The sequence below is a fragment of the Oryx dammah genome, unplaced genomic scaffold (genome assembly GCF_014754425.2).
Source record: "Oryx dammah isolate SB20612 unplaced genomic scaffold, SCBI_Odam_1.1 HiC_scaffold_13, whole genome shotgun sequence".
Taxonomy (NCBI): Eukaryota; Metazoa; Chordata; class Mammalia; order Artiodactyla; family Bovidae; genus Oryx; species Oryx dammah.
Genome location: NW_024070197.1, coordinates 61,986,337 through 62,008,864, shown reverse-complemented (window position 1 = coordinate 62,008,864; position 22,528 = coordinate 61,986,337). Strand labels below are relative to the sequence as shown.

At 47.1% G+C, this 22,528-nt stretch overlaps 1 protein-coding gene across 1 annotated transcript in view; it reads right to left on the bottom strand.

Moving 5' to 3' along the window:
- Positions 1-22,528, bottom strand: part of LOC120872846 (craniofacial development protein 1) — a 105,223-nt gene that overhangs the window by 5,738 nt on the left and 76,957 nt on the right. The window contains exon 6 of the mRNA XM_040253511.1: positions 8,647-8,805. Coding sequence (XP_040109445.1) covers positions 8,647-8,805 — 159 coding nt within the window. The remainder of the gene's footprint in view (positions 1-8,646; positions 8,806-22,528) is intronic.

Genomic DNA, 22,528 nt, shown 5'->3' with positions numbered 1-22,528 from the left:
AAGCAAAATGGCACAGAGCAAACTCTTGAAAAGCGAGGGCTATCCGTATTTGGTTTTAGTTGTTAAATTTGAGGTACGTCTTGTACGTGCAAATGGAGATGTGAACTAAATGGCTGCTACAGGAGTCTTCAGCTTAGTGGGATGCTCAGGCAGAGGTAGCTTTTTGGGTTCCTAACCCACAGAATTAGTGAGCTTTGCTGGAGGAAAGAATGTGAGGACCTGCCCAGCACTTGGGCCTAGGGCCTCCTACCTTAAAGCCCAGGATTGAGGGCAGATGGCCCCCAGGCTTTACAGGCCACAGCTAGTAAGTGTTCCCGAAGGGTTGGCAGGACTACATCAGGAAGGAGTTTAGAGGCACAGAGCACCCAGCCTTCCAATAAGGCCCGAAGCTGGGCATGGTCAGTAACGGCAGACGGGAGAAAGGAGAGGGGGGAGACTGGGGGTGGGGCGGGGCAGGGGGAACCCTATCTGTGAACATGCCAGACATCCCCCAACTTATTATCTAATTCCCGTAAAAAACCTGGGAGGATACTAAAGAGTTTCTACTGCACAGATGAAGAAACGGGGCTACAGCACACGACGGGCTGGCAGTAGGGCCAGGAGTTGAATTCAATTTCAATTCAGTTTATTGTAAAACAGAACATACACCCAACTCCCTCATAGCTCAGACGGTAAAGAATCTACCTGCAATGCAGGAGACACGGGTTCAATTTCTTGGTTGGGAAGATCCCCTGGAGAATGGCAACCCACTCTAGTACTTTTGCCAGTAGAGTCCCATGGACAGAAGAGCCTGGCAGGCTATAGCCATGGGGTGGCAAGAGTCAGACACGATTTAGTGACTAAACCACCACCACACCCTCAGAGTATCAAATGGGCAAGGCAGATGAATCAATAAAGCAAGCCAAGAAGCAGAGAATGAGCACCCCAGAGAAACCCAAGCTGGCCTGGGAGAGCTTGCTTTATAATGATTCACAATCAGACAGAACTAGACCGTAATGTCAGAGGAACAGAAACTTGAAAGCGGAAATGTGGGCAGGTTCACACTTGGCTAGGCTTGGGTGTCAGATATGGGTATGTGGGTGGTCGTGAGAGATACACACGTGCCACAGTTCAAAAGCATCAGTTCTTCAGCACCCAGCTTTCTTTATAGCCCAACTCTCACATACATCCATACATGACCACTGGAAAAACCACAGCCTTGACTAGATGGACCTTTGTTGACAAAGTGATGTCTCTGCTTTTTAATATGCTACCTAGGTTGGTCATAACTTTCCTTCGAAGGAGTAAGCGTCTTTTAATTTCATGGCTGCAGTCACCATCTGCCGTGATTCTGGAGCCCAAAAAAATAAAGTCTGACATTGTTTCTACTGTTTCCCCATCTATTTCCCATGAAGTGATGGGACCAGATGCCATGATCTTCGTTTTCTGAATGTTGAGCTTTAAGCCAACTTTTTCACTCTCCTCTTTCATCAAGAGGCTTTTTAGCTCCTCTTCACTTTCTGCCATAAGGGTGGTGTCATCTGCATATCTGAGGTGATTGATATTTCTCCTGGCAATCTTGATTCCAGCTTGTGTTTCTTCCAGTCCAGCATTTCTCATGATGTACTCTGCATATAAGTTAAATAAGCAGGGTGACAATATACAGCCTTGACATACTCCTTTTCCTATTTGGAACCAGTCTGTTGTTCCATGTCCAGTTCTAACTGTTGCTTCCTGACCTGCATAAAGGTTTCTCAAGAGGCAGGTTAGGTGGTCTAGTATTCCCATCTCTTTCAGAATTTTCCACAGTTTATTGTGATCCACACAGTCAAAGGCTTTGGCATAGTCAATAAAGCAGAAATAGATGTTTTTCTGGAACTCTCTTGCTTTTTCCATGATCCAGCAGATGCTGGCAATTTGATCTCTGGTTCCTCTGCCTTTTCTAAAATCAGCTTGAACATCTGGAAGATCACGGTTCACGTATTGCTGAAGCCTGGCTTGGAGAATTTTGAGCATTACTTTACTAGCATGTGAGATGAGTGCAATTGTGTGGCAGTTTGAGCAGTTTTTGGCATTGCCTTTCTTTGGGACTGGAATGAAAACTGACCTTTTCCAGTCCTGTGGCCACTGCTGAGTTTTCCAAATTTGCTGGCATACTGAGTGCAGCACTTTCACAGAATCATCTTTCAGGATTTGAAATACCTCAACTGGAATTCCATCACCTCTACCAGCTTTGTTCGTAGTGATGTTTTCTAAGGCCCACTTGACTTCACATTCCAGGATGTCTGGCTCTAGGTGAGTGATCACACCATCGTGATTATCTTGGTTGTGAAGATCTTTTTTGTACAGTTCTTCTGTGTATTCTTGCCACCTCTTCTTAGTATCTTCTGCTTCTGTTAGGTCCAGACCATTTCTGTCCTTTATCAAGCCCATCTTTGCATGAAATGTTCCCTTGGTATCTCTAATTTTCTTGAAGAGCTCTCTAGTCTTTCCCATTCTGTTCTTTTCCTCTATTTCTTTGCACTGATCGCTGAGGAAGGCTTTCTTATCTCTTCTTGCTATTCTTTGGAACTCTGCATTCAGATGCTTATATCTTTCCTTTTCTCCTTTGCTTTTCGCCTCTCTTCTTTTCACAGTTATTTGTAAGGCCTCCCCAGACAGCCATTTTGCTTTTTTGCATTTCTCTTCCATGGGCTAGGGCCACTTTAAACAAATTTTATTTATGTTTGGCTGTGCTGGGTCTCCATTACAGTGCACGGGATGCTCACTGCTGCACAAGAGGCCTCCCCAGCTGCGGTGGTTGGGTTTCTCACTGCAGTGGCTTCTCTTGTTGCAGAGCACGGACTCTGAGGAGGGGGTCAGCAGCTGTGGTGCACAGGGTTAGTTGCCCTGCAGCATGTGGAACCTTCCCAGACCAGGGGTCGAACCTGTGTTCCCTGCACTGGCAGGCAGACTCTCAACCACGAGCATAAGGGAGTTCTAGGGCCACTTTTATAGTTTCTTCTTCTTGTAAATATTTCAAGTTTGTTTACTTATTTAAATACAGCAGGCATAACTGTATTAAAATCTGTATCTGCTATCTTCATTGTCTAAATTCTCTGCCAATCTGATCTCCAGATTGTGTCTGCTGTTTGCTATGTCTGCTGTTTCTCAAGGTGCTTTGCTTCTTTTTGTGAATATTTTAAGATAGCAAAATTGCTTTTAAAAGACTGGACAATAATAATTCAATACTGACCAATGTAGCTTCAAATTGTATCAAAGGTTTACAAGGGGAAAGATGGCATAGCACTTACTGAAGTAGAATTACCATCAAAACAGAAAAAAGCACAACATAATCTTTTAACCTCAACTCTATCTCAGTTTGGACTCCCTGGTGGCTCTCTCTGGTGGAAACTTGATGTTTCCTAAATATTCTATCAATTGGAAGGGATATAAAACAGTCTATACAAATAATCTTCTAAACTCTCTTTTCTAATTTTACTTTTCTTAATTATTGACATCTCCCACTCCACTGAGGTGCTTCCCTGGTGGCTCAGACGGTAAAGCGTCTGCCTACAAAGAGCGAGACCCGGGTTCGATCCCTGGGTCGGGAAGATCCTCTGGAGAAGGAAATGGCAACCCACTCCAGTACTCTTGCCTGGAGAATCCCGTGGACGGAGGAGCCTGGTGGGCTACAGTCCACGGGGTCGCAAAGAGTCGGACATGACTGAGCACTTTCACTCTATCTTATTTTAATCAGGACTGTATTACAGGAATATTTTCATCACCTGTAATCATTTTGTGTTTGTGATCTGGATTCTTCTATGTGAGAACAACTTAAAGATGGTGCCTGTAAAAAGGTCACAGTCTCATAAGACTATGGTAGAGGCCAATGATTACTCACAAGTACCTTATTCGAGATGTTACCAAATACGATCTTTCCCCCTTCTTAGTTTCAGCAGAGATCACTTTTGTTCCAGGGTAACCCTGTCTGGGATTCTCCAACCTCAATGTAGACTCTCCCCAGATGACCTCTGCCCTCACTGGCATCCGTGTAAGGGAATCTGGGGACCTGACCAAACAGACCTTTCAGGTTTGGCTTGTGCTCCCTGCCCTTTAACACTGTGGCACTGGGCTCACTTCTCCACAGAAATCTTCTTGCCTGTTCTCAAGTCAGCTTTCTAGTTACGCAGGTACTATAAAGGCTCACCCAGCAGCTGACTGTCTTGCTCTCATTTCTAGAATTTTGTTGCTGTGGTCTAGTGATTCTCATTCCTCGCTGTACATGAGAAGCACCTGAGGAGTGATTTAAAGATACTGGTATCTGTGATTTTTTTTTTTTTAAATCGAGGCACAATATTATATAAGTTTTCGGTGTGCTGTGCTAAGTCACTTCAGTCACATTCGACTCTTTGTGACCCTATGGACTGTAACTACCAGGCTCCTCTGTCCATGGGATTCTCCACAGAAATTCACAATTTTTTTGCCACGCTGCATGGCTTGTGGGATCTTAATCCCTTGACCAGAGATCGAACATGTGTCCCCTGCTGTGGAAGCAGAGTCTTAATCACTGGCCCATCAGGGAACTCCTAAGTAATTCATCATTTTTAAAGGCTATACTCCATATAGTTATAAAATATTGGCTATGTTCCCATGTAGCTTATTTATGTTTTATTTACTAGGTTAGATTCCACATATTAACAGTACCATACAGTATTAGTCTTTCTCTGACTTATTTCACTAAGCATTTCACTAGGCATAATATGGGAGAAGGCGATGGCACCCCACTCCAGTACTCTGGCCTGGAAAATCCCATGGGTGGAGGAGCCTGGTGGGCTGCAGTCCATGGGGTCTCAAATAGTCGGACACGACTGAGCGACTTCACTTTCACTTTTCACTTTCATGCATTGGAGAAGGAAATGGCAACCCACTCCAGTGTTCCTGCCTGGAGAATCCCGGGGATGGGGGAGTCTGGTGGGCTGCCGTCTCTGTGGTCGCACAGGGTCGGCCACGACGGAAGCGCCTCAGCAGCAGCGGCAGCAGCACAAATCCTCAAAGGCCATCCATGTTGTTGCAAATGGCAAACTTTCACTCCTTGTTGCTGCTGCTGTCGTTGTGCTGGGTCTTCGTTGTTGCATGCAAGCTTTCTCTAGCTGTGGCAGCAGGGGCTGCTCTTCCTTCGCAGGCTTCTCGTTGTGGAGCATGGGCTCTGGGGTGTGTAGGCTCCGGTAGCTGTAGCACTTGGGCTCAGTACTCATAGCCTGAGGGCCCTAAAATGTGCATGAACCCGCTAGTTGAAGCTCATGGGCTCTAGAGTGTGAGCTCAGTAGCTGTGGTGCACAGGCTTAGTTGCTCCACGGCATGTGGCATCTTTACGGACCAGGGATCGAACCCATATCCCCTGCATTGGCAGGTGTATTCTTATTTACTGTACATCCAAGAAGTCCAAATTTTCATTATTTGTTGTGGCTGAGTAGTACTCCACTGTGTCTGTGTGCACGTGTGCATGCACACACGCACCCTTGACTCTTGATTCACAGTGTACAGGGATGTCTTTGTCATGTGAACTTTGGAAGAGCCCAGAAGATACTCGTGCTCAGCCAAGGTTAAGAACCAGATCAACAGTTCCTTCCCTGGACTAGGGGCTGGGCCCTTAATCAGCCAGCAGGAGCCAGGAAGGGCAGCGCATGCAGGTGTGGGGCGGGCCCTGGAGAGGGCAGGTGAGAGAGGAGCTGAAGCAGAGCACTGCAGTCACGAGATCAGCACTGTAAAAACACAATCAGATCTGCGGAATCATCTGACCGAGGGGAAAGGCTCAGAGATGAGGGGAAAGCAAAGGGCTGCAAAGTTCCGTGCTCTTGGCTGTTCCCTAACCCAGTTATGTGATTCTCCATTGCCTGAAAAGCCCTCCTGGGGCAGATGTCCTTTTTAATCATCTTCTTTTCACTTCCAGACATTTTCTTATCTCTCCCTTATCCTCAGCAGCACCACTCCTTACTTTTACAAGACCTCTATTAACAGAAAGAACATTGTCTAACCCATATAATCAATCCTTAGAGAAGCAGTAAAGTGTGGCACACACTGGCAGTTCCTCCGCTGCTTGAGATCACTGAGCAAACACGAGAAGAGGTGGGGCTGAGCTGCCCAGGCTGAATCAGAGAGCGGAGGTTGGGCGTGCGTCAGAGACCTGCAGGTGACCCTGACCCCTGCCAGTGCTTGCTTATGGGCCTTCCTCGGATGGCTTTGGCACTTCTGCCTTTGTCCTGTGGCAAACCATCTCTGATAGATGAACTCAGAAGCCTGGTAGCTATGCAAGCTCATAACGTCACTAGAGAAAAAAAAAAATTCATATCCTGATCAGCTTCCACATTCATTCACATAGTCTTGAAACCTAATCTAGAAAAATGACCCTGCCCCTCCAACAAATCTCCCACCTATCTTTATTAGAATTTAGCTTATAAATAAACCTGAGCTACTACCACTTAAGCTGGGCTGGAAGAAGCACAAGCTGGAATCAAGATTGCCAGGAGAAATATCAATAACCTCAGATATGCAGATGACACCACCCTTACGGCAGAAAGTGAAGAGGAACTAAAAAGCCTCTTGATGAAAGTGAAAGAGGAGTGAAAAAGTTGGCTTAAAGCTCAACATTCAGAAAACGAAGATCATGGCATCTGGTCCCATCACTTCATGGGAAATAGATGGGGAAACAGTAGAAACAGTGTCAGGCTTTATTTTTTTGGGCTCCAAAATCACGGCAAATGGTGATTGCAGCCATGAAATTAAAAGACGCTTACTCCTTCGAAGGAAAGTTATGACCAACCTAGATACCATATTCAAAAGCAGAGACATTACTTTGCCAATAAAGGTCCATCTAGTCAAGGCTATGGTTTTTCCAGTAGTCATGCATGGATGTGAGAGTTGGACTGTGAAGAAAGCTGAGCACCAAAGAATTGTTGCTTTTCAACTGTGGTGTTGGAGAAGACTCTTGGGAGTCCCTTGGACTGCAAGGAGATCCGACCAGTCCATTCTAAAGGAAACCAGTCCTGGGTGTTCTTTGGAAGGAATGATGCTAAAGCTGTACTTTGGCCACCTCATGGGAAGAGTTGACTCATTGGAAAAGACTCTGATGCTGGGAGGGATTGGGGGCAGGAGGAGAAGGGGACGACAGAGGATGAGATGGCTGGATGGCATCACTGACTTGATGGACATGAGTCTGAGTGAGCTCTGGGAGTTGGTGATGGACAGGGAGGCCTGGCGTGCTGCAATTCATGGGGTTGCAAAGAGCTGGACATGACTGTGAGCTGAACTGAACTACCACTTAAGACACACCTTTTTAAGTGGCACTGAGAGGTGCTCTGCATAGGGCTTTCTGTGTCTCGTTTTGTTGGGCTCCACTGCACTGCATGTGCAGATAGTGCTTCTGTACAAACGGCAGGACTGTGGCCATTCTGTATTGTCAGATGACTGTTAGCATTTTGTAGCAAAAGTATTTTTAATTAGGTATGTATGTTGTGTTCTACATATAATGCTTGCACACTAACAGACTATCAGTATAGTATGAACATAACTTATATGCACTGGGAAACCAAAAAATTCCCATGAAGGCTTTATTGTGTTATCTGCTTCAGCGTCTTTGTGTGGAACTGAACCTGCAGTACCTCTGAGGTCTGCCTGTGCTATATACGTATACGCATGATACATAGATCACAAGTTTTGTCTCACGACAGCCTCACAACCACCAAGGGTGGTACTATTACCACAGTTTTACTGGCAAAAGAGCTGAGCCTTAGGGATGCACAGGAACTACAGGGAGAGCCCTTGCCGGCGAGGGGCCGTCCGCCGGGCCACGCGCCTCTCTCTGTGATGGGGGAGCGCCGGGCGTCCGCCGGGCCACGCGCCTCTCTCTGTGATGGGGGAGCGCTGGGCGTCCGCCGGGCCACGCGCCTCTCTCTGTGATGGGGGAGCGCTGGGCGTCCGCCGGGCCACGGGCCTCTCTCTGTGATGGGGGAGCGCCGGGCTGTCCGCCCGGCCAGGTGGTCGTGTGGGGCGGAAATGGACTCAGAGCCATGGACCACTTCTGCAGTCACTTTGTTCTTGGCTCCTTCTGAGGTTCTTAAGAAAGCACTGAAAACCGTTTCCCCTGGGATATGCCTGTGCACAGTTTATGGACATCCCCTTTGTACTGCGAAGTGAAGAGGAGGAGGGTACACGCGATGGTCAGATGCTGTCTGAGGGCTGGTGTGTCACACAGGTTGAAACCAAGGGTGAAGGCCCACCAGGGCCATGACGACCCAAACAAAAGTCCTACAACGTGACAACATCTAGGCGCTCTACTGGCTCTGCATTTGATGCACTGCGTTTGCCTGGCTTCTCAGAAGACCAAACAATTCAGATGAGGCCAAGGCTGATATGGTGAGCCAGATCCGCAGATTCAGCGTGGCAGCCATGCCTGTTCCCCAGGGAGTTGCTGCTTACACACCCTCCCACCCCCTGCCATCAGCTCAGTGTTTCCCTCGCTGGAGGGACCAGCCCACATGAGAGCAGAGTTTCAGCAACAAAGCAAAGCACTGACATTTTTCATTTCACCGTGAAAAGCTCCCGCCTACTTACATTGGGTGGTGTGTGTACAAAGAGCTCTCCCAGGGTTTCGAGGGTTTCAGAGGAACAAAATGCAGTGGTTCTTACCCCTCCTTCCCTCGGTTGTGGATGGCTAGCTCTTCGCCAATGCCCTCTTCCTCCTTGAAGCTCTCCCAGTCCAGCTTGGACTTCTCTAGGGTGCTCATCTTCTGCTTCTTGGCTCCGATTTTCCCCAAAAGGCTGCTCATGCCACTTGATCTTTTTAACCTAAGGAAAGCAAAAACATGAAACATGTAGCATGTAAAAGCTCTAATCTCTTAATGGTTTTTCTGACTGGCATGGGCCTCCCTAGATTCGAACTACATATCTTATTGGAAGCCATGTTTGCATCCAGGGTACTTCCTGTCTGGTGAGGAGAACACAGTAAAGACACCAGAATTCTAATGCGCTTTTCCTGCTTAATACCTCTGACCGCTCTAACGAGCTGGGGATAGGAGATCCTGAAGACCTCTCTCTGGTGTGTATGACGGACAAGCCTCTGCCTGCAAGGAGGGAGAAGTCCAGCATGATTCAGTCTTGGTTTTAGAAGCACATGCCATGGTTCACATTTCAACTTGAACCATGTGACTTTAGGCGAGTTATTTAACTAGTAATACATCTGCCTCGGTTTCCTAATCCACAAAATGAACACTGACTCACAGGGCAGGAGTATCTCTTCTGTGCAAAGTGCTTCAGACAGCACCTGGCACAGAGTAAAGGGGCAGCATGCTATCCACCCTGCATCACTGCCATCATCTGTGCACTAAAGCCCCAGGGGATCCTTTCAAGACAAGGAGAACCAGATCCCAACACCGAGGAGCAAGAGGTCATAACAGCTTTAAAAGACTCTTAAGATCGTTTCCTTTCAACTCCTGTGAGTCAGGACCCTGGTTTTTCCCGGGAGGCGGAGAACATTCCTCACCCGGAGAGCAAGGAATGTACAGCCTGTGCTCTGCTTGCTGGTGATGCTATCATGGATGGCGGGAGAAACCCCACATGCCCAAGTTCAAGTCCTGGCAGGTCGCATGTTTCCAGTCAATGTTAAATGTGTGAGCTCAAATAAGCAAAACAGACTGCAGCTAGTAAGAAGGTACTACAAGGAGAAGGAATTACGGAAGGAACATGGCTTCTGGTCTCTTCAGAAAGTAAGACAAGTTATATACCAGCATACAAAAAATTAGAAATCATTTTCTGCTTTACTGGGATATGCAAGAGAGTTAAAACATTTAAAAACTATGAGCTAACATCACAAGGCCTACTGATAACACTGGTAATAGGACCTCTCATTTATCTAGAAGGCTAATTCTCCAAGTGCTTTTCATAGCCATTTTCTCATCTTATTCTCCCTAATGCCTGCGAAAAAGGAGCACCGAGTCTCAGAGGTGGAGGAGGAACCTTCGAGGTGATCTTGACTCACCAACTGTTCTGAAGTCCCACCTCCCTGCAGCACAGCGCCAAGGAGGGACGGCTTACTACCTCTGCCCTGGAGAGAGGTGACAGGCCAGTGTCCACAGTGAACAGAAGACTCTAGGGGCTGGACAATTACCCTCCACATTCTCATTCTGTTTATACTGGTGGAGGGGATGTTAGCTTCCCCGTCGTGGTCATACCCTACTATATGCTGTCAGCTTAAGATCAACTCAGAGAGGCTGGGCAGGCGTCACTGTCCTCACTTTGAGTTGGACAAATAAACCAAGAGTAGAGGGGTTACATGATACAGAAAGGTCAAACCAACAGCAGATGCAGATCCAGGATAAAACAAGGCTTTTCTGGCCCTCAGTGTGGGGCGCTGTGCTCACCTCTAGTGTGAGAATTTACTTGAGAGATTTTCTAATGGCTACTTTGTTCCCAATTTGCTTATGAATTTTCCAAACAGTTTTTAATGAGCTTTCAATTCATACCCAGATAACTCAGTCCCTACAGCAGTCTCTCCATCCACACACAGACTATATTTTACCAGGTACAGAGCACGAGTGTATGTGTGGTCACTCAGTGATGTCCACCTCTGTGTGACCCCATGGATGTAGGAGCCAGGCTCCTCTGTCCATGGGATTCTCCAGGCAAGAATACCGGAGTGGAGAAGGAAATGGTTTCCTTCTCCAGAGGATCTTCCTGACCCAGGGATTGAACGTGTCTCCTGAATTGCAGACGGTGATATTTTACCAGGACAGAGCACGAGGAGGGATGAGGAAACTTAATACGGCTCCAATGTTTCCACTTCTCACCTGCTGCACTATACTGATTCTCAGTTTTATTTTCTCTCACCTGGATAACTCAGCAGCCTCTTCACTTGTCTCCCTGACTTTTATCTTGTCCCATCACTCACCTGTTCCATCCTGGCATTGATTCTATTAATATATGCTGTCTTCAGAGTGAGTTTCCTAAAATACGAATCTTACCACGTCTTTCTGTTTAAGTATGTCCTCCCTGACCCCCAACTGCTCTTACGATAAAGTCTAAACACCTTCACTCTTGAAGTGCTTCCTGACCTTCTCTCACCACATCTCCCTTTGCAGCCAAAGCTCCAGCCACACCATCCCGACCGTGCAGTTTACCTCTTACACATTTAACATCTCTCTGGTCTCGTCTCAGCTGGGAAACCACTTCCCGCAGGAGGCTATCCCAGCCCTTCCCGCACTCTCTGGATTAGACACCTCCTGCTGGAGCTTCAAGAGCGCCCGGTTCTCTTCCGTCGCAGCCCTGCTCCTGTACACGTGCCTGAGGAACACCACTCTCAGCTGCGGCCACACCGGTCAGCTCTGAGGATGCTCAGGGCCACTGCTGACACCTCACCAAAACCGCATACCTGCAGGTTTCTGGTTTCTGGCCACAGGGCCTCCTCCAACCCTGTCCACATGTCACAGGCACTGTGGTGGAATGACTATGGGGAGCTGGCACCTAAGCGGGCCAAGCTCTTGTGCTCACACAGGCGGCTCCGGGAGGCACACTGAATGCTCCTCGGAAGTCCCAGTGACGCGGGGCCCTTGTGGCCTTGGGCGCACACACACACGCCTGTATTGGCTCTTCCCCCTTCCCGGCCTCACCTCCCCCGCTCCCTCAACTCCTGCTTCTTGAGACACCTTCCCAAATAAGTTACCTGTACTCAAAGCCTTCCCCAAGGTTCTGCTTTGACGGGAATCTAACAAAGATGCTCAGGAGAAACACGACTTGCCCTGTGCTAGCTCTGTATGATGTGGACACTTCAGTTCTGGGTTTCCAAATCTCTCTCCAGCACGTGGATATAGTTGCCAACAGCAGACACTCAATAAAGTCAACAGTGTTACCTGGACCATAGAACCAACTAGTGGGAGAGGATTAGAGTTTTTTAGAATAAAACGTATTCAGAATACTTCTAAATTAGGAAATTCTAAGGGAGGAAACAGTGTCAGACTTTATTTTTTTGGGCTCCAAAATCACTGCAGATGGTGATTGCAGCCATGAAATTAAAAGACGCTTACTCCTTCGAAGGAAAGTTATGACCAACCTAGATAGCATATTCAAAAGCAGAGACATTACTTTGCCAATAAAGGTCCATCTAGTCAAGGCTATGGTTTTTCCAGTAGTCATGCATGGATGTGAGAGTTGGACTGTGAAGAAAGCTGAAGGCCGAAGAATTGATGCTTTTGAACTGTGGTGTTGGAGAAGACTCTTGAGAGTCCCTTGGACTGCAAGGAGATCCGACCAGTCCATTCTAAAGGAGACCAGTCCTGGGTGTTCTTTGGAAGGAATGATGCTAAAGCTGAAACTCCAGTACTTTGGCCACCACATGTGAAGAGTTGACTCATTGGAAAAAGACTCTGATGCTGGGAGGGATTGGGGGCAGGAGGAGAAGGGGACGACAGAGGATGAGATGGCTGGATGGCATCACCGACTCGATGGACCTGAGTTTGGGTGAACTCTGGGAGTTGGTGATGGACAGGGAGGCCTGGCGTGCTGCGATTCATGGGGTCACAAAGAGTCGGACACGACTGAGTGACTGAACTGAACTGAACTGAAGGGGAGGAATTTCCACTTACATTTGCCAATCAGTTCTCAGCAACTCAGGGTTCCCATTTTATCTGGGCAACACCATGGCTTTGTACACATCTTTTCCCCTTAGCCTACAGCTCTGATGGCATTACCAGAATACACCATCTTTTCAACAACAGGAAAATGATTTTTGCACATGGCAGGGAAGAGGGTGCTAGAAAAGGAAAACAGTCACCAGTAAACACCAGCAAAATGTCACCTGCTCTATTACGTTTTATGGAAAAGCTTCCAAGTCTGCCTGCACCGGATCATTAACACAGTGTATGATTTCCTAATTTGATGGCCTCAAAAGCAAAATTACCCACCTTTTATTTGAGGCTAAATCAAAGCGAACGTCACAGTTACAGCAGTAACCGAAACACCTGGTGGCCTTATCCTGAGACCAGCACCTCTCCTGGGGTCGAGCATGTGGGGTCTCATACTCAGTTCCCCCCTTGAAACAGGGCTGCAGTGGCACAGTCCTGGCGTCAGCCCATTGCAGCCATCAGGAAGGCAGATCCACTCTGACCTTGGCCCCCTCTCTGCTGCGAAGGTTCATCCAGCAGGCTTTCAGGAGAGCTGAGGCAGGCAGCAGCAGACAGCTTCTGGGCCGCGGCTGGGAGCCATCTCTGCCCTGCTGGGAAATGCAAAGCATGCCGTGCCCTGCATGCCCCCCTCACAACAGCAGCTGGGCTAGGAGACGGTGGCCTAGCACTGGCGTCCCACAGGCATTGAGGAACTGTGTACTGGGCAACCAGGGAAAGGGGAGACTCCTAATTCCGTTGGTGACCTCTCTGCTGTCAGCAGGAACCTGAGCAGCTTCAGGCGTTACAGTTTGTTCTGGATCCTAAGCCATAAGGGCAAGAGACTACCAGAAAGTTGGCTCTGACAGCTCAACCCCTTCCCCAGCTGCAGACTTTCCAGTCTTGGTTCTAAAGTGGGGTGAGCTGTGTTACAGAAACCACATTCAAGAGAGCCCTCACCCACCTTTAGAGGCCGAAGCTCACAGTGGGCTTCTGCACTTGCTCCCTCAGAATGCATCCAGAATGTTATATTCAGACACGTCCAGAATACTGCTGCCAAGATGTTTTCCACATAACCCATGACATTTCAACCACCTCCTCCTGCTCTGCTGACCTTCCGACCATATGCTTGGGGTGAACACTAGTCCCATCTGAGGAGTGCGCCGTCACTCTGGCCAGTTGGCCTCTGTGCCATCATGATGTGCCTGAGCGTGCAGTGCGCTGGTGAGAGACCCTCACTAAGCCTTCACTTCTGTGAGAAGTCAGCAATTCCCTCAATTCCCTTCCCACCACGCAAAGCCTGCTGACCTGCCCCAACACCAGACACCAGCCAAGGCCTCACAAAAGAAGATTCAGAACCTCAGAAAAGTAAAAAGGATAAAAGGGCAAAACGACTGTTGTCTTTTTCCTTTCTGAATTCAAAGTTTACAATGATAATCTGCTAGAACTTATGTTGCCTTTTAGCCCCTGAAATGTAGATTTAACAAAATTCATTGCAACTAAATGATAAAGTCCATCCTGTTAAATCTGTTATAAAGATATTAAAGTAACATGTTTTCTTTGTTCCAGTCCCATGAACATGGACACAGATTCACCCAACTGATCTGTTCCATAGCAAAAGCACTGCTTTATCTGGCCATGTTCAGTGAAGCTCTGGATCCTGCTATTTATTTATAAGATGTACTGGACAGGAGCTGGAAAAATAACCTCTTAAACAGAAATAGAAAGGATGAGAGGACACAGCAACTGGTTCTCAAGAAAGAGTGGGAACATCTTTCCCATGATCTTTAAAATCAGCCTCAGGTGCCCAGTGGTCCCACAGAAGAGAATTTGAGGTTTGGGAATGAATTTAGAGTCCATTCGTTCATTGGACACATCCGACAGAGATTACTCAGAAATGACTGTATACCAGACAGTGTGCTTGGAACTAGGGATTGATACAAAAATATATAAAGCAAAATTCTTGGCTTCTAGGAGAAAATCTGGTTCAGATGATTATACAAAAAAATTGTGACCAAATACTATTAGGGCACGAAAGGAGCAGCTGAGAGGCCGGCTGATGCAAGCTCTTTGTTTTAGAGATGCGTTAACTAAACTCTAAGAAGGTTAAGAAATCTGCCCAGGTGCACAGTGAGAGAGACCTGGGTCAGCACTCAGTGCTTGATCACCCTGCTGATATGAGAGATGAGGACAGCTCACCTTTGGCCCTCCCTTCCACACTCCAGTTTCACTGCTGGTTTGGGGGTTTGGGGGAATATTCTTATCTTCCCTGTTGTCCTGGAGCTCACTGTACACAGGGCCCATGTCTTACTCATTCTTGGCTCACTCAGCATTGTGCAAAGCTTTGCCATGGTATGTGATAACTACATGTTTAATAGGATTTGACAGTGGGCAAATCAATTTTCTCTTCTAACAGAAGTTTTTAACACTACATTTGAACCAACAGCAAAGAAAAGGAAGCTCCAAAATTGAACCAGCAAGGATAAGGTCAACACAAGAGCACGGGAGCGCCACTGACCTCTACTTGGAACTTCCACACACACAGCCCAACTCAAGTCTATCCCTTCCGGCTCACAACTTGCTTAACCACTAAAATGCAAATTATTTGGAACTAAGATTTCTTGGCAGTAATAAGCAGTTTCCTTAGTATTTGGCATCTGTTTACAAGGCAGGAGTGGACTTTTCGCAGCTCACCCATGGCCTAAGAGCCATACAAGGGTCTGGAACTGGCATGGTTCTTCCTCAGAAATGTGAAGAAGGTTTATGATGGAAATTCTTCAGTGAGAGCTGTCTGCTTCAGTGAGAGCCGTCTGCTTGTTCTCTTGCAGATCATCTTTGGATTAAGCTGAAATCTCTAAGAATGAGAAGTAAAGCCCCAGTCCCTGGGCCAATTTCACTCCCCACCTGTGCAAGTCTCTAAGTAATCTTCCCAAAGCCCAAGACCAGACGACTCAAGGAAATGGACTGGGAGCCATTGGCACATTAGGAAAAGAGTTTAAATCCCATTCACTTCCCAACGTTGTATTGCAGTATTCTATGGGACACTGGGCTCAGTAAAGTGGAAAACCAGAAATATTGACATTGATACACTGCCAGCCAAAAAAAAAACACACACCAGAAAAGAAAAAAAGCATCTACCAGCAAAAGGTGAAATAAAAGCTGGCAACAAGTAGCAGCTTCACAGTTTTTGTACAAATAGAAAATGGTCTGCTAACTCAGTTTTATTGATCTTATGCCAATCCAAGAGCAAAAGAAGTTAAGTTTTGTCTGATTAGATTTCGGCTGCTCTCCATCTTTACAGCATGTCTGTGAAAACTAGGTGATGATTTTGGTAGCAAAAGCCCTGAATTCTAAGCTCTTCTAAAATACTATATTACAGAAAGCCCTTTCCAACTTTTTCTTCCCTATCTGTTAAGCACAGGACTGTTTTGCTTGCTGGAAGGACTGTTTTAGCTGACTTGGTTCTACTTAAATGAGCAGCCCTTCCTAGAGAAGACACACCATCCCTCCACCGTCAGCTCTCCTCAAAGCTGTAGGAGTCCTGTAATTGCACAGTCTCTGGTCTCTCTTATGATCAAGGTCAAGTATTTCTGAGACAAGTAACTTGTGGCTGGGGACTCTCAAACAACACTGAAATGGACTTATTCTCTGGGACAGCTAACTGAGCGGCTGGGCAGCAGTTTATTAGCATCAGATGCCAAGAGAAAGTTAATGCCCCTCTTTGTGAAGAACAGTCCTCTGCTGGTCTATTGTTCTGCTGAAACCAGCTCAGTGGGCTTGGGCCCCTTGCCACAGAAGGCAATTGTTTGTTTTTATTGTTGTTTGTTTTCATTAATCTGCCTAGTTCAGACCTTTCAGGGCGGGTCAAAGTTAGACAAGCACTAGGAAAGAATGGGTCCTTTTCCACACCAATCCTTGGCGCACATGAGGCCTTTGCGGTGCTTGGTTCACACACTTAATGCAGAGAAAAATGCTGTATGAAGATGTAAAAGGCCTGTGTTGTCAGGCGGGTGGGTGAGCTCTAGAGCACCCAGTCCGCTCCTGCTTCTGCGAGATGGAATGTGACGGCACAAGGAGGCCAATGTGGTCTGCTGAGAACTTCCCCTCAACTTTCCAGTTTCAAAATGTCAAACTGACAGAAAAGCTGAAAGCAGAGAACAACTATTTATCTAAATACTCTTCATTGCAATAGCGTCTGCCTCCAATGCGGGAGACTCGGGTTCGATCCCTGGGTCAGGAAGATCCCCTGGAGAAGGAAATGGTAACCCTCTCCAGTATTCTTGCCTGGAGAATCCCATGGACAGAGAAGCCGCGGTAGGCTACAGTCCACAGGGTCACAAAGAGTCGGACACGACTGAGCGACTTCACTTTCACTTTAACATTCTGCCACATTTGCTTTCTCTTTCTCGCCTTCTCTCTCTATATACAAATTTTCTTTTTTGGGGGGTGATTCATGCCCCATCACCTCTGGGTCTAAGAAAGTCTCCAACAAGTGAAAAAGCAGTAACTGGAGAAAGGCCAGGAGTTATGATCATCAGCAGGGTCCTAGCCTAGAACTGCCAGCGGTGAGCATGGAGTCCCTGGCCAACATAGAAGCATTCACCTTGATATCTGGATTCTCTTCTCGAGGGTCAGAGGCCCGCTGTGCAGAGGGTTAAGCGAAGTCAGTGCAAAGTCAGTGGCAAAGAAAACCCTTTGGCCTGTCCACCAGGCCTTGAGGAAATGATACTTTTCTGTTTCCCTTCTCCTTTGTCCCACTCCCATGTGGCCATCTCACTCCCTGGGAAAGAGATAATGCCACATCCCTTCCTGCCTCTGCTCTGGCAACTTCCTTCCTCACACCATTCCCATGGCGGGGCCCAGGGAGGGCAGGGGAGAGCCGCCACCACGTTAGAGCAGTTGGGGCCTGAAGCAGGCCAGGGGGCTCTCCAAGGAGGAAATGTTCATTTACTGGGAGTGAGGATTGTGCCTGGGGGGGAATGGAGGCCTTTCCCGAGAGGTGCTGCTGTTGCTTTAATTTGCATGATCACGCGCAGCTGGGGAGAATAATGTACTGACCAACACAAACAGACCATTTACATTTCTGAGACAGACTTTTAAAGAAAGTATTAAATACAGCTCCTAACAAAGCCCATAATGGCATTTTTCTTTAGGCAAACCCTGGGAGCTCAACTGAGGCAGGCACAGCTTGTTTTCCAGACACTGCTTCCATATGGGTGCCAACCAGTCACAGCCTTGGGGCAGAGGCAGAGGAGCAAAGCGAGCTCCTCTTTGGGGGTGCTCTGGGGCCTCCCTGAGACGGAGCCAGGCCAGGCAGCTCTGGACTACCTGGATTGCCCGCCGGGGCTGAGGCCAGGAGCCCCGCTCACCGTGCCGGTCCAATCCCGGCAGGAGAAGAGCGCCTCTCCCAGAGACAGCAGCCAGTGAGAAGCAAAGTATGGAGCCTGGAAGACGAATGTGCCCGACGGCGCTGTTCTGGCTAACTGCTGACTGCTGACTCGGGAGTTGGCGTGCTTTCTCAGACCTCAGCATTCTGCTTTCTTTGACTTCCAGCTTGCTTTTTCTCAGGCAGGTCTCTCTCCCTCCATGAAAATGTCTGAGGATGTCAACATAAAATACTTTTTTAAGTCTTGGCCGCCTCCCAGGTTGAGACCAAGTTAGAGTCTCAGAATGTGGGGGTGTGCTCAGTCAGATCAGGGAGTGTTCACTGAAGAGAGTCATGCCTGCACTCCTTTCTAGAAATGGGTGGGCACATTAACCACAAGGCTTCAGATGAAACACATGAGTTAACTAGCACATATTTCATACAACTGTTCCCCCTCCATCCCTCAACTTCTCACCACTACGAAACAAGCATGCTAAATTGCAAATGAGGAGGATATGAACGCCGGACACAGCTTGACTCCTGACACCTCGCAGTTCTGTCTGGAGAGGGGTGTGCTCGACGGTCTTCTCATTAGGTGAGGCTGAGTGGTGACAGAGGTCGTGTTCTAGCGCCTGGCGTGCCTCAGGGTCCCTGACTCCAGACCGCTCTCCGCATGGCGGCTGCACTGTCAGGCGCTTGCTCACTGGCCAGGGGATTTCCTCTGGCCTCCCAGAGGGCGCTGTCCTACTCACTCAACGGGCAACTCAACGAGACCCAGACCCCAACCTGTCCCCCTCCCAGGGCAGCGCCTGTCTTCAAAAAGCCAGGACACACCATCATCTACAGTTTTCCCATCGTCACAGCACCCCTCACAATCCAGGATTCAAAGAGTCCTTGGGAAGCAATTACCTGCACAACGGTGATCAAAAGAAGGGGGTTGTTTCCAGCCTGAGCCCGAGGTGTCACTTCGCTAAAGCAATGCAATGGATTTCAATAAAGAGGAATATCTGTTCCCACGTAGTCTGGTAAAGAAAGCAGAAAACTTTCTTTTTCACTGCACTCAGGAAATGGTTTTCATATATGTTAACCACAGCTGGGTAATCTGTATAACCACAACATAGCTTCTCTTTAATAAACAGAAGATTTTTAAGCACTGCATCACTGACCACCAAAAAGAATTCCCACCCTCCATCTCTAAGGCAAGAAAAAATGATAAGGCTAAGTAGAGTCTCTTTCCTTAATCTGCCAGTCAGTGGTTGCTGAAGAAGCTTTTTCATTCAGAAATGTAGACTGTTTCATGAGGCTTCTGTCATCCAGCCCCATTGCTGAATGATGGATGAACCTTGAACAAATCCAGTTTCTCTGCATGCTGGGACCCCCTCAGAGCCTTTATGACCACGATCCACAATGGGTCATAAGGTAAATGTATGACTATGGATCATGGCCAATAGGTGTGAAGAAGGAGCTTTTGTGACTGCTGGCTGGGAGATGAAGGTACGCTGAAACAAAGCTGGCCAACCCTGCCTAGCACAGATGGTTCAAGAAAATGAAAACAAATCAAACCAAACATCATTAACTAAAGATGCGAAGGGTGGACTGGACAGTTCTCCGATTCATCCCTGTATATCACTTGCCCTGGGAAACTTGGCATCACCCTCTCCTTGCTGTGAGAGCAAGGCCTCTGTCCTCTGGCTCCTTGCCCTGAAGCCAGGAGCAGTCTGGGAGAGCCAGTGACCCTCTCCTTGGGGGCAAGTGGCTTCATGACGCCCTTCCTGTCACTGTGAGGCCCAGCTGGTAATTCAGCAAAGACTGTATGAGCAGCATTCCCACTGCCCAGAAGGAAGGAGGTTTGGAGCCAGAGGTACTAACACCGGTGGTCTCATTTGAATGATATTACTAAAACTAAAAGGGCATTCAGGCAAAAACACACAAAACAACTCCCCTCCCCCAAACTTACCTAGTTGACATGAAGAGCTTTTTTCTAAGGGTGAAGATTAAACTACTGAATTGATTTGTATTCTGTTGATAAAAGAATGCTGGAAAACTGGTGACACATCATTTTTTATTCTCAGTTAATACTTTTAAAAACAGCTTGACTGCAATATAATTCACATACTAAGGAAGTCACTCATTTAAAGTATGCAAGTCAATGGTTCTCAGTGTATTCAGTTGTGGAGCCACTATTACAGTCTAATTTTAGAACATTTTATCATTCTCCCAAAAAAAAAAAAACACTCCTCCTCACACCCATTCATTAGCAGTCGCCCCCATTCCTCCAGCTTCAGGCCAGGAGCTAATCTATGTTCTGTCTCTACAGATCTGCCTGTTCTCCCAGCTATCAATAATAGTTGTATTTTGCTATTTTAAAAATTATTATTATTATTCTTACTTTTTGTCATGCTATACAGTATGCATGATCTTAGTTCCTTGACCAGGGATTGAACTCAGGTCCCCTGCAGTGGAAGCATGGAGTCTTACCCGCTGGACCGCCAGGGAAGTCCCAGCCAGCTAATAATTTTAAATCGTAAATTTAAGACTATACAGTTGGTATCTGTTGTAGCTAACTATAAGAAACACTTTTAAAATTTCAACTTGTCCCATATATTGATGGTCATATATACATATATATTTCATAAGAGCCACAAAAATCCGAAATCTAGACTTCAGACAGGAATACTGTAATATCTGAGCACTGCTTAGATAGCTAAGTCCTGAATACCATCACCACTACTTTGGAGCTGTGTTTTTAAAGCAGTGAGGTGCAGTGGCTTAGCATTCAGTGCAGAAAACTGCCCCTGCCACTTAAACCTTTTTGGTTGTTTGTTTTAAAAACCATCAGGGGTGGAGAAGGAAATGGCAACCCACTCCAGTATTCTTGCTTGGAAAATCTCATGGACAGAGGATCCGGGCGGGCTACAGTCCATGGGGTTGCAAAGACTCGGACATGACTTAGTGACTGAACAACATATCCTATATAGATATATCTAGGGCCTTTATTTAATATCCTCTTATTGTGCAAGTATTTTTTTTTTAATATTTATTTATTTGGTTGCCTCGGGTCTTAGTTGTGGTGTAGGGATCTTTCGTTCTGGCTTCTCTCTAGTTGTGGCTTGCGAGCTTGGTTGCCCTGCAGCATGTGGGATCTTAGTTCCCCCACCAGCATTGAACCTGTGTTCCTTGCATTGGAAGGCAGATTCTTAACCACTGGACCACCAGGGAAGCCCTTGCACAAGCATTTTTATAAAATGTGAATTGTTAAAAAAAAAATAAATAAATAAAATAAAATAAAATAAAAATAAAAACCATCAGGGTGAGAAAATTTATCTGAGCCTCAGGTCACTCAGTGTGTGTGTGTGTGTGCGCTTAGTTGCTCAGTCCTGTCTGACTCTGCAACCCCATGGACTGTAGCCCACCAGGCTTCTCTGTCCATGGCAAGTATACTGGAGTGGGTAGCCATGCCCTTCTCCAGGGGATCTCCCCGACCCAGGGATCAAACCCAGGTCTCCCGCATTGCAGGCGGATTCTTTACTGATGGAGCCACCAGGGAAGCCCAAGAATACTGAGGATAATAATAACTACTTTGAAGTGTGATGATTAAATGAGATATTCATCTACCTAGCCCGAGTGCCTTCAGTGTGCCAGACTCTGTTGGCCACTGGAGATAGAAACACAAATTTCTTAGCCTCATTAAATTCACTTGCTCAAGACAGAAACGCAAACAAGTAATTAATTAGATTATGGGAAAACCAAGTGCTTTAGGAGCCTAACAGTGTGAGCTGGGGAAGGCTATAGGGAGGGAGGGGAGGTATCTGAAATGGGCAAGATGAGAAGGAGTTTGCCAAGGAGACAAGGTGGGAGAGAAGTCAGCAGAGGCAGGGGCACCTGCAGCGCGTGTGGAGGCGCAGAGCAGAGAGGCCCCACTTCCTGTCGCTCCTACCTCATCATGCCCTCAAAAAGATGCTTCTCTAGAAGCCAGAAACAAATTAAAGTCTTGCTGCTGCTACAGAAAAACTATGGAGCTTTAGGAGTTGCTTGTTCTTCTTCTGAAGCTAATTCATCTTTGGCAGCAAAGTGTATTTTAAATTTCTACTTTTTTCTCCTGAAAAATTTCAAACCAAGAAAAGTTGATCACCTTTGATCTAGAACAGTCCCCATGCCTGTAGAACGACCCACAATTTGGACCTGTCCGATTGTTAACGCTGGCTGCTTTGGGGGCACTTGGGAGTCTTTCAGCACGCAATCTTTGGACGGCTTTTCCTCACGGACACTTACTTCCTGAGTGAGTTCATCCAGTCCCGAGGCTTACATACCAGTAAACTGCCTCTGATTCCCAAAGGTCTTATTTTCAGCCCAGACCTTGCTCCCTAACTCCAGACTTTCACTAACTGCCCAGCAGACCTTGCCTGCAGCAGCTTTCCACACCTTAGCAGAAGGCATAGCACCTGGCTAGGTACTCACCTTTCAGACTTGCTCTCTCACGACTAACCCCACACTCACTCTACCTCAGGTACGCACCCACCTTTGAAGGCCTAGACTCAAGCCACTCCTTCCACAT